The 15,444-nt window shown below is 37.3% G+C and overlaps 1 protein-coding gene across 17 annotated transcripts in view; it reads right to left on the bottom strand.

The window, feature by feature from the left end:
- Positions 1 to 15,444, bottom strand: part of TRIP12 (thyroid hormone receptor interactor 12) — a 143,141-nt gene that overhangs the window by 25,948 nt on the left and 101,749 nt on the right. For 8 of the 17 annotated variants that reach the window (XM_082631023.1, XM_082631022.1, XM_082631012.1 and 5 more), the window contains 11 exons: positions 14,946 to 15,014; positions 14,690 to 14,855; positions 12,319 to 12,436; positions 12,041 to 12,200; positions 10,053 to 10,206; positions 8,033 to 8,261; positions 7,589 to 7,707; positions 5,085 to 5,292; positions 2,118 to 2,218; positions 1,720 to 1,894; positions 434 to 575 (listed from right to left, as the gene is read on the bottom strand). In XM_082631023.1, coding sequence (XP_082487149.1) covers positions 434 to 575; positions 1,720 to 1,894; positions 2,118 to 2,218; positions 5,085 to 5,292; positions 7,589 to 7,707; positions 8,033 to 8,261; positions 10,053 to 10,206; positions 12,041 to 12,200; positions 12,319 to 12,436; positions 14,690 to 14,855; positions 14,946 to 15,014 — 1,641 coding nt within the window. The remainder of the gene's footprint in view (positions 1 to 433; positions 576 to 1,719; positions 1,895 to 2,117; positions 2,219 to 5,084; positions 5,293 to 7,588; positions 7,708 to 8,032; positions 8,262 to 10,052; positions 10,207 to 12,040; positions 12,201 to 12,318; positions 12,437 to 14,689; positions 14,856 to 14,945; positions 15,015 to 15,444) is intronic. The other 9 variants (XM_082631024.1, XM_082631026.1, XM_082631014.1 and 6 more) reach the window with 3 other exon arrangements.

The raw sequence follows: 15,444 nt of genomic DNA, 5'->3' as shown, positions 1-15,444 counted from the left end.
CTACTCATATTGCTCCAAGTATATCAGAAATGCAAACAGAGTCAGATGAAACACAAAAGGCTTAGTTATTACATCTCTACCCTCTCTGAGTACTCTCATGCCACAGGTAAAGAGGGGTTAAGGAAGGTCTTCTCAATGCTAACACCTGTAGCTGAAGAGGACTGAGAGAAGAGACGTGCTTGAGGGACATTTCTGAAGTCTCTTCATTTGTCAAGAAATAAGGGAGGTGAAGGAAAGAAAGTCAAAGACCAGATGTCTAGCCCATCTAATGATAAAATGATGCACGAAAAGTCAAGGGACAAGTTAAAGAAATGTCAGCACCAAAGGTACATGTCTGGCTAAAAAGCTAGAGTCACCAAGGAAAGGAAGAGCAGGATGGAAGAGACGCCGGAAGAGACAAAAGAGAGCCAGCCAGATGCACCAGTCACAGTACCTGGAGGTTGAGTTGTTCGGTTGCAGCACAAAGTCTCTGAAGGACATTCAATGCAGGGTTGCTTCCATCCATGTTCTCAGAACTGAAATAACGCTCTACAAATTTATGCGCCTGCTCTTTAATCCAACCTTTGATTTTTTCTCTGCCAGAAGGAAAAAGATATTAAAGTCTCAGTGTACACAGAAAGGATTTCAATTATAACTTCTGGTCAAAGGCAAATAGTTGCTACATTTAAAATCCTTTTTGGCCTATGCTTATAGACTAGTAAATTCAGATTCCACATTAACCCAATTAAGTTTCAGTTTGAAAGTGGGCTAAGATATACCTAGAGAAATGCACAGGTACTTAAAATACATTTCAGGTCATTACATGAAGACCAAAGAAACAGTTCTAACTTCTAGGGACGCTACAACCTAAGAGTTTCCTGAGTGTTAACCTGAAAGCAATTTTACATGACTGTTCTCTAAGGTACAGACATATCTGCACTGTCCTTTATTTATGTTCCCTGGAGAGCTGAAGTAAAGAACTATATACAAGCAACATCCACCTGTTAGGTGCACAATTATTTATGACAGCTGAGACCTCGCTGTTTAAATTACAAATTCTGATGGCTTCAGAAATATATTTGCTTAATTATTTTTATTAACTGAAGTTCAGAACCACCAACCAGCCAAAGCAATCAACCAAACAAAAAGAACTTCCTTGTTTTCCCAATGGAATTTGATTTTTAAAAATTTCTTATTTGCAGAAGAAGTACTCCTTGCTGGTATGTTACATCCAGAGCCAAAAGACAAAACAATCCTTAGAATTTTAAAGAAATAATTTTTTAAAGCCATAAACTGGAGTGAAATAGTTTAACTGACAGAATTCTAAGTTTCCAAAAAAGGGCTCTGCTCTAAGAGCCTTACCTTCCATTGTAAAGGGTAGAGGAGGGTTATCATAAAAGAGCGCGGATGTATGTGTACAGAAAATACGCCGGCTTTCCTTTTCCAGAACAGAACTAAAGGACAGCTTCAATGGGAAACCTATTTGTTTGGCTCTGAACATACACAACTCCCAAGTAGACACGTTGAAAGGAATTTTAAAATGTGAGACTGGAACGCAGGACAAAGCCAGACACAGGGTTCAAGAATTGAGAATCGGCTCCATCCTTGAGCTATGCCACCTCTGAGCATAAATTAAAGGTCTGTGTCCATGTTTCATTTCCATATAATAAATATGCTGACCGAAAAATGGCAAGTTTTTCTGACCTGAGAACAGAGGTGACACAGAACCCCCCACCTTACCTGTTATTGGATATGGTGTCCTTTGAGGCAGCCCTGGCAAGACCACTAACTCCCGCAGCTCGGGCCGGTTCAATGTTGTTGCTGTGAGACTGTGCGCTTAACCTTCCCCACGTTTTTGGATTCAAGCTTGCCAGGAAAGAAGATTTAGGTGACTGAGTAGTGGTGGGGCTTTTAGCTATGAAAAGAGAATGATGATTAAATCGTTTCAGTGCAATCGATGAAAACCAACTGAATTTTAAGATTCCCACTCTTAATAAATTAGCTAAAAGAACTAAGAACACTGGGAATTCAGGAAGCTCAGGCATGCTTCAGAGCTCTCAAAAATCTTAATGAAGCATGTACCCTTAACTGCTACCACCTTTCCCTGTACTGCCTCATAGTTTCATCACAAAAATTACCTTGATTGTCTACTTTGTCATCATCTCTTGGAGGTGAATACTTTGGCCTTCTTGATCCTCGTTTTGGCAGTCGTTTTCTCTTTAGAACATCACTTAATCGACTGTCACATGGGAAAACATGGGATAAGTTGAGCACTTACCATGATTTAGTATCATCACTCATTTAAAAGCAAGCTAAAATGGCAGAATATTGTTATAACAGGGTATTTTTCATTTAGTGATTATTTAATGCCAACTCTGCACCGATGTTCTAGAAGTGTACAGACACAGAAAATGATTAGTTCAGAAAATAGCTAGCTATTTGACTATACTGAACTACTAAAAAGAAAACCAGGGACTTCCCTGGTGGTGCAGTGGTTAAGAATCCGCCTGCCCATGCAGGGGACACGGGTTTGAGCCCTAGTCCGGGAAGACTCCACATGCGTGGAGCAACTAAGCCCGTGCGCCACAACTACTGAAGCCCACGTGCCTAGAGCCCGAGCTCTGCAACAAGAGAAGCCACCGCAACGAGAAGCCCACGTGCCACACTGAAGAGTAGCCCCTGCTCGCCGCAACTAGAGAAAGCCTGCGCACAGCAACGAAGACCCAATGCAGCCAAATATAAATAAATAAATTTAATAAAAAATTAATTAATTAAAAAAAGAAAACCAAATAGAATATCTCATTAATCCTGTGTTAAAGTCCATTATTAAATGCAGTACATACATAAAGCACAGGAAACAAATATGCAACGCATAAACTAGAAAAGGAATATGTTAAATCTGAGTACCTTATTTCTTCCCCAACCTAAATGACAATAAGTAAAATATACATAGCATTGAGTGTTAATATTATCAAAATACTTTCCAATACTACCCAAAGGAATTTCATGGTGTGTGATGGCAATTACATCCTAAATGAATGCATTTATAAGTACTTTTAAAAAAAATTCAAATTATCTGTAAACAAATGTGGCAAGTGATAGTCTGAGTAGCCTATTTTGAATTAGAATATATGAAACAGAACGTATGTAGCCTTTGTGTACTATTTTCACTATCTTTTTTTTTTTCCAAATGAATGTCCAAATTGTAGGTTCTTTTTTTTTTTTTTTTTTTTAAATTTTATTTATTTATGGCTGTGTTGGGTCTTCGTTTCTGTGCGAGGGCTTTCTCTAGTTGTGGCAAGCGGGGTCCACTCTTCATTGCGGTGCGCGGGCCTCTCACCATCGCGGCCTCTCTTGTTGCGGAGCACAGGCTCCAGATGCGCAGGCTCAGTAATTGTGGCTCACGGGCCTAGTTGCTCCACGGCATGTGGGATCTTCCCAGACCAGGGCTCGAACCCGTGTCCCCTGCATTGGCAGGCAGATTCTCAACCACTGCGCCACCAGGGAAGCCCTATTTTCACTATCTTTAACAACACTAGAAATATTTTAAAATATCATTCTTCAAATAACAAAGCTACATAAAGTGGGGAAGATGAAAAAAAGTTCTGCTTCAGTTGGTCTATGACCCAAGTAAGAAAAAGTTTGAAAAAAATATTTAAAGTCTTCCAACATCTGACATGTCTACTGAAAACACTTAATAGTGTGATCAATATACCTGACAATCAGGACAAATGAAGTTTCAAAGAATAAACTTAAAATTAAACAATCCCACCTTTACAAATTTATATAAACTTCTCATTTAAAACCATATTAGAAGAGAAAGGAATCACTTAAAACTCTGCAAGTATTTTAAGAAAAAGGTCCTTTCCTCTTTCTTTAAGAGTATCAACTGTCAGAACCTATAATCATATAGGTTCTTTGCACTGCATATTTGTTTCATATACTTTATGTATGTAGCTCAGAAATACGGCATTTGTCTGAGCTGCAGCATATTTTACCAAGTGCCTGTGCTATCATATAGTATTGGGCTGGCCAGAAAGTTCGTTCGGATTTTTCCGCAACATCTGCAATGACTTAAGGTTACTGCAGGAGCTGAGGGAGGGAGCGGGGCTCGGGAGGAAGCAGAGGGGCAGGCAAGGCTGGGAAGGAAAATGGCAAGATAATGCAACTTGAAAACAGTGGAGGTGGAGGGTCTCTGGCATTCTCAAACTCCTTGGACTGTGCCCACTACATGGTACCACTTATACCCAGCAGCTTCCTAAAATTAACGGTCACTGTGCCAGAAGTCACAGAATTGCCAAAATTCATATTTAAACCAGGGTGGACAACTGCCACCAAGGGGCACCAAAAGCAGCTGGGATTCTGAGTGGGCTAGCTTCACAGGACAATGCTACCTTGCACTTTATAAGATTAAATTTTTGGACCCCACTTATTAAGTATAATATGTTTTACCAAGATCTCTACTTTTCAGCTTACATCAAAGAAACAAAAACACTTTTAGTGTGACTTGTTTCAACACAACAAAATGAAAACCAACACGAGGGTTTGGTAATGTTCTCAGCAGCACAGTACAACAAAGGAATTAAAAAAGAGGTGGAAGCAGAGAACTTAGAACTCTCATTTGCCTTTATTAACAGCAAAAGTTCCCATATGCCAATTAGAGATAAATGGGAAATCGGGATCTTTTTCCTTTACAGTCTAAAAATTCCGATTTTTAATATTTTTCACTATATTTAATATCTGGATATCTTAAAGCTGGTATGTATGCTGCAATATAGTAAATAATCGCAAGATTATGGAATCAGAAATGAGGGCTCAAATCCCGCATCTGTAAAATAAGTACATGACACTATACCAGTCACTTAGCTTCTCTGAGCCTTAGTTCCCTTGTATGGAAACACCATGTATCTCTTGTGGTTCCTAAACATGGCTCAATACAACAGGTTTCTTCCCATTGCCATTAAATATCTAACACAATATACATGGAAAAATAGAAAATGTACACTCTCCATATATTTTACCATTTACTTCCCTGTGTGAGTCTCAGGTACCAGGGCAGAGTAAAAGGCAAAGAGCACAAAAATCATTGCAAAACTCTGACTTACCCTTGAGGGCTCAGATCTAAAGAATCATCTCTGCTGTGCTGCAAGCTGGGGGACCCCAAGTCAGCTGAGGCGTTAGTGGCAGCCGTGGCTGTTCCACTGCTGACAGACGTCGTGGACCCCAAGGATCCTGACCCATTCGTACATGCCTTTGGTGGACTTGTCAACAATGATTCCGATTCTGCTAAGTGTTTTACTTGATGCATTACACCTTTACAGAGCAGAGATTAAAGAGAGTATGTGTTAATCAGGACCACCTCCCCAGCATTATTATAAGATCCCTAAATGCTAACACAGATTCACAAGGAATGAATAAAAAGTACCCGGCAAATAGGAAAATAACTTTAGGTGCCAGTCTTCAACTTGACTCCAAAGAAAAGTAGTAGGCAAATTCAAAATTAAAGAAAAGATATTTATACTGACTGTCTGCCAATACTCAAAAACCCGAATGTAGGATACGTAATAGGGTCACATGTAAATTCCTACTGGAAATTTAAAATACCCTTTATAAAAACAATAAGCAATTACAGAAATGCAGTGCACCTGTGGCTTGATAGCCAGAAGGAAGAAAAAGACCTACAGTCATTAACTTCAAATACTACAATGAGATAAGATCACAGTAACACTACTGCCAAAAAAAGAGAACACCAGCTATTGAAGGATGGTGATTTTCACATCCTTGGAGGTGTATGAGGAGAAATGAACAGTAACTTATAAGGCAGGGTTTATATTTGGGGTTGGACTGTGGGAAGATGTACATGAGAGGAGGGGGGAATATAAAGGTGTGTGTCTGAATATCGGTATGTAAACTATATGCAAATCTGTGTGTCTGAATGTATGTGAGTGCATGTTCACACAATCACATTTTTCTGGGGAAGAGTTCAGAGCTTTCCATCAGATTCTTTTTATTAAAAAAAAAAAAAGTCTGAATGAATTCAAACTTCAGGCATTCGTTCCACAAGTATTATTTGCAGCAATCATATGCCAGACTGTGTGCTAGGCACTAAGGATATGGCCATGGCTAAGGAAAATGGATTCAGGGCACTTATTAACTAATGAGAAAGATACATTTAACCAGAAACTACAAATAAAGAGTGAACTGCTTATGAAAAAGAAAATACAGTGCTGCTGGGGCATACAATCGGGAGATGTAACAATCTAGAAGGCAGGCTAGATCTTTAGGAGTAAGTGACATTTAAGTGGAACCTGAAAGAACAGTGAGACAAGCCAGATGCAAAGGGGTAGAACCAATCTACATTCCTCCATAAACTTCATAATGTATATGCTATATAAATATTTGGGGGTGGGAAATTCAACCTGACGGCATAGTTAATGCTACCAAAGTTTTTTTAAAAAAATCGTTGGGAAAAAAGACCGATTCTGATACGCTTCCAAATCAGAAAGCACCTAAAAGCAAACAACAACAAAAACAGAATACCAAAAACAAAATACAGAATGCAAAATACAAGATCATCTAAGGCTAAAAATAAGAATACATACCAGGCATTTATGTGAGCACAGAAAACCTGATTTGTTAACCACAGTTATCATCTCTGGGAAATGGAGAGAGTTTGCCTTCTACTTCACATAAATGTGTAGTGCTGGATTTTTTTGGAAAACTCACTGCTATTTGAACAGAGCTAATAAGAAACGGTGAAAACTTCTTCCCATTTGATTCAATACTATTACACTAGCATGTCTGTTACATTCTCAAGATGTAAAGAGAAATGAATCAAGCATAAGAAAAGGCGATCAAAAGAATGGAAAACAGATCATATGCATAAAGAACCAGGATTGTTTCTAAGACTGAAGATAAAGTATTACGTGAGGGGAAAACACCATCATTTTCTGCATCCTCACAAGACCAAAGTAACCTAATAGACCAAAAAGACCCATAAAGAGATTTCTGTTGATGAGAAGGAGCTTCTAATATCTTGGCAGGTTTAAAAAGAATAAAACACCCAAATGAGTGATACAGTTTCATCTTTGAGGTCTTCAAGAAAAGAATGGAAAAGTACCATGTCCCCTAGGCTGATTTTGGCATTGAAATTCCTCAAATTAGAGGACTACACCAATTGCATTCTGAAGATTATTCCAAGCCTTGAAATATTCCATTATCTACACAGTGAAGTAAAAAAATAATCCCTTTTACAGCTGTTCTGATCTACTAACAGGATTCCTTGGGAAAGTGACCTCTGGCTTTTTCAAAGAATCTTTATGGGCAACTGTATGTTATCAGCATAAAAAGAAAAGTCAATGATTGCTTCTGGGCCATAAACACTCAAATCATTGAAACTTACTAAGTGTTCATCAACAGACAGTGAATCTCACACAATCTATAACAAAAGATTTATGAAAGACACTCTATATGTATTAAAGCTGTAAGCATGCAAATCTTACATAAAAATAAGTTTAATTTTTTTTCTATAGAGTATAAATATACTTCTACTGAAATAGTGTTTAGACTAAAAGATTAACCATGAATTAACTGTCATGAACGGCATTACCTTCTCTTCTGAAATAGACACTAAAAATATCAGGTAACTTCTGCATTAAGATCTCTGCCATCTGAAGTGCTCCAACTACTATCTTCAGGTCTTGGCTTGATAGCATGGAAGCAATATGACTAAAAAAAGAAAGCATTTGTATATAAAACATTTGTCTGAATTTGATAATTACTGCTGGCCATCCTACTTTAAATTTGAGAGCAAACTATTTTAAGTGTCAAACCAATCCACCAGAACAAGAATTTTTCTTAAATGCTCAACTTCTGCATTTAATTTATTCTTTATCAAAGGTGTTTGTGAATACAGAAAGACAACGAAGGGCTCAAAATACTCCAAATAAACTGTTTTGTGCATATTTTTTCTGTACTATTTCTTTAAAGATTTCTGAAGTTACTTGCAGAGACTTGGATTTCTAAAGCGTTTTCACCACTTTCATGAACACACCTTGAAACAGCATGATTTTTCAGGACATCCTTTAGAAGTTCGGCATCCGCGAAATAAATTATCCTAAGAATTGCTCTAAGGCACTTATGTCTGACTGCAGGTCCTGCTGAGGAACTATACACTTCATAAAGAACACCAAATAATGTCTTAATAAAAGACTTAGCCAGTTCCGGATCCTCTTTCATAAGCTGTGCTCGAGCATCATCCTTCTTTAACTCTGAATATCCACCTGTAATAAAAAAAAACGTATAATCCTAAAGTTACAGATTTCAGAAACACAATAAAGTAAATAACATAAAGCATTCAAGCTGATGTAATTATCTGAAATGCTATAAAACCTTTTTGGTTATAAAGCAAATTAACTTATCTAATGCAATCAACTGGGGTCTATAAATGGCATTAAGACAAATTTTAGCCAGCTAAAAAACCACCGACCATTCTGGCCAGCTGAAAAGCACAAGGCACCACTACACTGTATCTCTTATTTTTACTAATATATGTTCCACAAAATATTGGAGATGTTTCAGTATTAGCCAGCTAAACCACTAGTAAGAAATAAACAGAGTTGAAAAACTGGACAGTGAGTATGTAGCAAGAAACTGGAAAAACAAGATGACCTGTCACTTTGGTTAGAGGGAATACGGTGCAGGGGAAAGGTAATGGATGAAAAGCGCTAGAACAGGGGTTGGCAAAGTATCGTCCAAAGGCCCAATCCACCCACCACCTATTTTTGCAAATAAATTTTATCGGAACACAACCACATAGATTTGTTTACATATTGTATATGGCTGTTTGGGAGCTACAAGAGCAGTGCTGAATACAGAGACTGCATGACCTGCAAATATTTACTATCTGGTCCTTTTCAGAAACAGTATGCTGACCCTTGCACTCTAGCCTAGACCTGCAAAAGCAATGAACTAAATCCCTCAGGAAAGGAACAAATGACAGAAACCTGAAAAGAAAAAAAAATCACCATCACCTATTCTTCATTAATTAAGAGAATTTTGGTGGGAAAGTATAAAATAAAAGGTTGGAAAGAACGAATATGATGGGGTGTGAGTGGATCCAAAGGTAAAACAGGGATAAAAGGATCGGATTTAAAAAACTGCATGGGCTGCAGAGAACAAACTGGCGGTTGCCAAAGGGGAGGGGGTGAGGGGAGAAAAGAAATAAGTGAGGGAGATTAAGGGGAACAAACTTCCAGTTGCAGAATAAATGAGTCACGAGTAAGAAATGTACAGCATGGGGAATACAGTCCCTTACTGTTGTATATAATACCTTTGGTGACAAGAGCGTAAGTAGACTTATCATGGTGATCTTTTAGAAACGTACAGAAGTACTGAATCACTATGTTGTGTAACAGGAGCTAACATAGTGTTGCAAGTTCATTATACTTCAAAACCAAACTCAAAGAGATCCGATTTGTGGTTGCTGGGGTGGGAGTGGGGGTGGGGGGCGACGGGGGGTGGACTGGATGAAGGCAGTCAAAAGGTATAAGCTTTTCCAGTTGTAAGGTGAATTAGTACTAGGGATGTAACGTACATGACAAATATAGTTAACACTGCGGATGTTATATATGAACGTTAAAGAGTTTCTTACCACACACAAAATTTTTTTTCTATTTCTTTAATTTCTATCTATGAGAAGGCTGGATGTTCACTCAACTTATGTGATAATCATTTCATGACATAAGTCAAGCCATTATGTTGTACACCTTAAACTTATACAGTGCTGTGTGTCAATTATCTCTCAATAAAACTGGAAGGTGGTGGTGGGGAAAGGGATGCACAGGACAATTCTGACTAGAGTCCAGGACACTGCAAATCACAGAAGTAGGAAAATCTTGGGGAAGATGCCAGTTAATATTGGCTCATTTGCCGATGAAAGCAACAACAAAAAATTAATTACTACTATGCAACTGTCTTAAGTTTAATAATAACACTCCATAAAACAATGATTTGTTATTGCAAATACTACTCACAGACAATACAGTCCTACTTTTAACTCAAAAGATACTTACTACTGTTAGTATTGGCCAAGGGGTTAGGTTTTCTCTGAATGGCACGTGCTGTTCCCGTGTCCTCATTGATTTGCTGCATAGAATTAAAATCAATAGTATAAACTCGTCCCAGAGTGGACAAGCTTATCTCATCCTCACCGACCTGATGGGCTGCCTGAGAGCAAAGAGAGAGAAACCTTGAATATAAACATGGAGAAATTTATCAACTTAAGACACAGTGGGAACCCTCAATAAATGCTAACTTGCATATCTGTTTCATCAGGTTTTAGATGGTAAAGTAACTGAATATACAAGTTTTAACAGTGCGGATGTGACAAAACTCATTCACTCAACAAACCGTTTTTAATTAAACACAAATATACATTACAGGACCTATCAGGTCCCCTGAGACAAATACAGGTAAATTCCTGATGAAGGATCCAGTCATGTAGAATCACTGACATGAAGACGACACTATTTGTGTTAAAAAGGCCTTGAAGACATTGCTGACAGAAAAAAAAATCGTTATCCATAAATCTTAGTATCTAATTCTTAGGTTAAAATGTTATTCACAGCATGGATTCCTAGCAGCCCATCAAAATCCTCCTTTAAACAAAATGATCCTAGAAAATTATCCTTAGGAAACAAAAAACACTTTACATTTAAATGATGCCCTAAGATCGAAAGGGACACAACTGGAACTAAAGAAAGTAATCCCCAGGGGTGGCAAGTATTACAAAGTATGTATCTCAAATGACATAATATGATTAACACTGTTTGCTTGATTTTAGACAGCCTAAAGAAATGATAAAATATTCATTCTTATGGAATTCCTTGGTTGAATGGAAGACAGGACTCTCAGGAAATATAAGACAGTTAACTAACAGTGAAAATACAATTATTGGGAAAATGCTAAAAAGAAAAATGCTTAGCGTTAGAGACCACAACCTACTTATAAACTAAGGCTAACGATGCACAAAGACCAGTCACCTTTAACTTCCTCATAACATAACAGCTAGCTCTGAATTTAGATACTTTCATAAGATCTTCCGATCTTGTAACATGTTTTTCACAAACTCATTTTTAGAAACTAACTAGGGGAAAGGACCTTAAAGAAAAAAAAGTCTATTTAAGTGTCATGTCCTAAAAAATTCTAATAACACAGGTTGAAATTAGAAAATATATTAATACTTAAAGTAACTTATATATGAAAACATTAGTAAATCATGCTTGACATCTCAAATAATGCAGTGACCCAACACTTCCTAAACTAGGGCAAATATTTTCCTAACCTGAGAAATTTTTGAAATATTTCTGTGCAAACTTGATATGAAGAAGTATGGAAAAAAGAATAAAATCACACATAAAAACCTTCACAGAAAAATCACTAAATATTTTAGTGTGCTTCTTTCCTTTGTCATTATTCCTCTTTTCTTTTGCCGAGTTCTCAAGAGTCAGTCACATAATTTTTTTGAACATTTTGTTTTCACTTATAGCATATCATATTTTAAGGCATTAAAGTTTATCCCATTAAGGTCTGGATTATATACAAACCTATGTATATTTCACAATGTACTTAATCATTCATCTAAAGCTAGATCTTTAGATTGTTTCCATATTTTTGCTCTTTAAAAATACTGAGAAGCAGCTACTTGTATGTAATCTTTGCTTTTGAGAGATTTCTTCTGGATAGGAGATAGAAGGGACTTTTAGAAACATGTAGCCTAACTCCTCCCATGTTTCCTTTCAGAAATGAGGAAACTATGGAACAAAGATCTTAAATTACTTGCTCCAAGTCAATCAGGTAGTGAGCAGCAGAAGCAGGACTAGAACACCATGTTTTCTGACCTGAACAGAAATGAGGACCTTGTTCTCAGGAGACAAAATGAGAAAATCTTGGGTTAATTCAACATTGAGCACGTTTACGTCCGCACGTCCACCTCCCCACTCCAGCCCTAAACCCGCTCTCCACCAAGACAAGACATATTTAAACGGTACGATGAAACTACTACCTCGATGATCCGGCTGTCAATCCTGTTATAGGGATGCCAAAGGCCCCGGTCATCACGCCACTGCCATATCGCACCATCTGTGTTCTGTGCATTTCCCTTCTTCAGCATGGTATCAACTGCAAAAATGCCTTCTTTTGGTAAACATGGCATAAGTTCACTGAAAACGAAAGGTGCAATTATTTTAATAAGTAGCTTCCTGAGCTGTCAGTAAATACCAGGTTTCTAAAGTAAAATACCCTCACATAAACCACAGTTATTATTGGCCCAATCTTTACCAGATCAGAGATGTCAGTTCATACAGTTCTTGAGGACTTCGTGGAACAAGATCAATCTGTTCCTGACAACTTCCATTGGAGGCACCACACAGGAGGAAGTGCAGTGTTTCTGCAATGTCTGTAAAACCAACAACAAAAAGCAAAACCCTATGAAACTACTTGTATTGCCATATTTAAAAGGCAATCACTGCCTAGGGGGGCAACAATTAGAAATATTTTCTTGTACAGCTATATACCACAGAAATAAAAGTGAAAAATCCAAATGAGTTGTCATTAAAACCTTAAAGAAATTATAAAGATTTAAACAATTTCTTTCTGAGGACTTAAGTTTGAGTCCTAACCTTCCAGCAAGACACCTAATCACAAGTCCACTGCAGAGACTTCAGGGATCTTGTATTACTTTCTTTGAGGAGCACAGTGCTTTGCAAAAAAGTGTACTAAACATATTTTATCCTCGACTCAAGTATATTTGTCTTCAATTCAAATATACTGAAAACATGTGACCAACAGAATAAAACACAGCAGTTAAAAGCATCTGAAATTACCATATTGTGATCAGGAAAACCTTTACCTTAAATGACAGTAAGCATGCCAACTAAATTTAAAGATCATTAAAATATCCTCTAACACAAGCTTCCATCCCCAGAAGACATCAGTTTATGGAAGAATTTGCATGAAAACTAGTTTAGTGTACTGACACTGACAGTGAGTGGAGGAAGCCCCCAGGCTCCAAAGGTTTTGGTCATTCTAACAGCTACAACCTAAAGACAGGTCTGTGTCTCTGTTGGTATCTATAAAATACTACACATATGCAAAATATACATAAACATTTCATTGAAATGTTCTGCCAGTAATCAGTAAGTTCTGTTGTCAAGGAAAGTATTCACCATTAATTTGGGCAGAGGGGTGTGGATAAATCTCTGACTCACTGAAATTTCACAAACAGTGATTAAAATTTTTAAAAAGTTCTTGAAAAAGTCATTTTGCCAACTTTCTTAAGAAATATGAATAGATGGCCATGGTACATTATTAACTTCTTTTTTAAAGAGGTCAGAGGATGACAACAAAATGGAAAGAACCAGAGAGGTTCGTGTTACCGAAGTAGGATGATTATGTGGCAAGCTTCCTAAAGTATGCAGAAGAGGTGAAAACATTCATCATGCTAAAGAAAAAATTCCAAAATGTTAAAACAAACAAAAGTCAGGCAGGAATTTCCCAAACCAGGATATAGGAAAATGCTGTGCCACACCACACGGTAACAAGAGATAATCCTGTGGGCAAACTTCAAGAAATGGGAAAAATTCGAGGGGGCCCTAGGGATTTTAATAAGCAAAGTACATTATGACTACACAAAAAGAGTTAAACCTTTCCCAAGCTTATCTAGGCAGAGAGGACTTTGTTCATGGCATAAGCAAAACAGTGTTCTCTGGGATACTAAGTTCAGGAATGACTCAATGCTGTAAGAGGAATCTCTTCAATAAAGCACCTCAGCAACACTATTTTTCTACAAAATTCTGTGCCATGTGCTAAAATTCACAAGTAATGCGAAATATAAAACGGAGTCACCCCCATCCCCCCCCAAAAAAATCCTCTTATACCACTTAATATTCTGTTTGAAGTGGTGGGACAAAGACTGTTTTGTCAGTGAGTGCCATCACTGACTCCCAAGGTAACGCCCTCAGAGATTAGAATTATGGACATGAAATTAGCCACAATGATAGGTGCTTCATAAAAAAGTGATCAACGCTCTACCAGCAATAATCACAACATACGGATATCTTCTGACATTAACTTGTGAAATCTAAGGTTTAAGAGAGTAACGGGCAATTGCAATAGCAGTGTGATAAAACTTGATACCCTGCACATGTAAGTCTGGGAAAAGCTTAGAAATATTAAAGTAGCGAAGATCAGAGACATTCATCTGTGTAAATAAGTTCCAACACTCTGAGGGAAGAAAGCATTCTGGGATCATAAACTGCTGGAAAATCTAATGTGGGAAAAAAGGACTACCTATAAGCAAAAGAGAAGCAGTTACTGGTAACATAAAACTCAGAATTCTCCTCATGAAGCATCATTACTTAATTGATATTGTACAGAAGGCAATGACTTTGGGTCTTTAGCCCTACACCAAGGGTAACATTTTAATATATTATATACTTTAAAAATTGTATGTAGGCAGCATTACTATATTGTCACAACACAAATTTATTACATCTTAACATTTTTCTTCCTTTACTATCCAGTGCCTGTGATATTAGCCATTTCTACTTGCTTATGTTGACTTTACTTATTAACAGAGATTAAACTCCCCCCCACACACAAACACAAGCTGTTTTTCCTGTATAAAACAGAATAATAAAATAGCACTTACTTTGCTTCATAAGTTGAACAGCTAAAGTTGGGCAGTTGGAACACATCAAAGAAAACATGCGAACCACCATTATAAACATCCCAGAACTTAGAATTGGTGGAGTTACAACCAATAGTTGTTGAACATTTGTTAGCAGATCTTTGGAGGCAACCTGCTGGAGTAAATTCTTCACAAACACAAGAAAGAAAAAACTGTTACTTCGTGAGGCAGCAATTTAACGACTTCATGAAAATACCAACAAAGACTAAACGCTTACCTCCTCATGTTGAAAGTTGTCCACTAGACGTGCAAAACAAAGGCAAGTGCTTTCTACTGACTTTTTGTCCTTTTTAATAAAGGAAAATAAAGTTTGTTAATAGAAAACATTGTCACTGTCGTACGTCACTCCCTTATCTTCTTCCTAACCCCAAATTCTTCAAGACTTGCTTAATTAGATATGAGCTTTGAACACGCTGTGACCCTAATAAGCAAACAATCAGTAATGTCATGATTTCAAAGCAAAGGGAATCATACTGATAGACCCTCTCTCCTCCAAATACAGTGAAAGGGAACAACTTTTGTACTTCTATAATGTCAATACCTAAACAAAAACTATAATAAAGAAACAATAGACATCCTACCATTCTAAAAACCCTTACAAGTAGAAATGCTTAAAACATGCATTCACTAAAAAGTTGTACATAGTTAAGTATGTGTGTGAGCCAGAGGTTTACTGATAATAAGAAAAACTTGATATAGATTAGCTCTATCATTAT

Source organism: Mesoplodon mirus (genome assembly GCF_964341445.2).
Source record: "Mesoplodon mirus genome assembly, chromosome: 8".
NCBI lineage: Eukaryota > Metazoa > Chordata > Mammalia > Artiodactyla > Ziphiidae > Mesoplodon > Mesoplodon mirus.
Note: the sequence above shows the minus strand (reverse complement) of the source record. Positions and strands in the feature narration are given on the sequence as shown.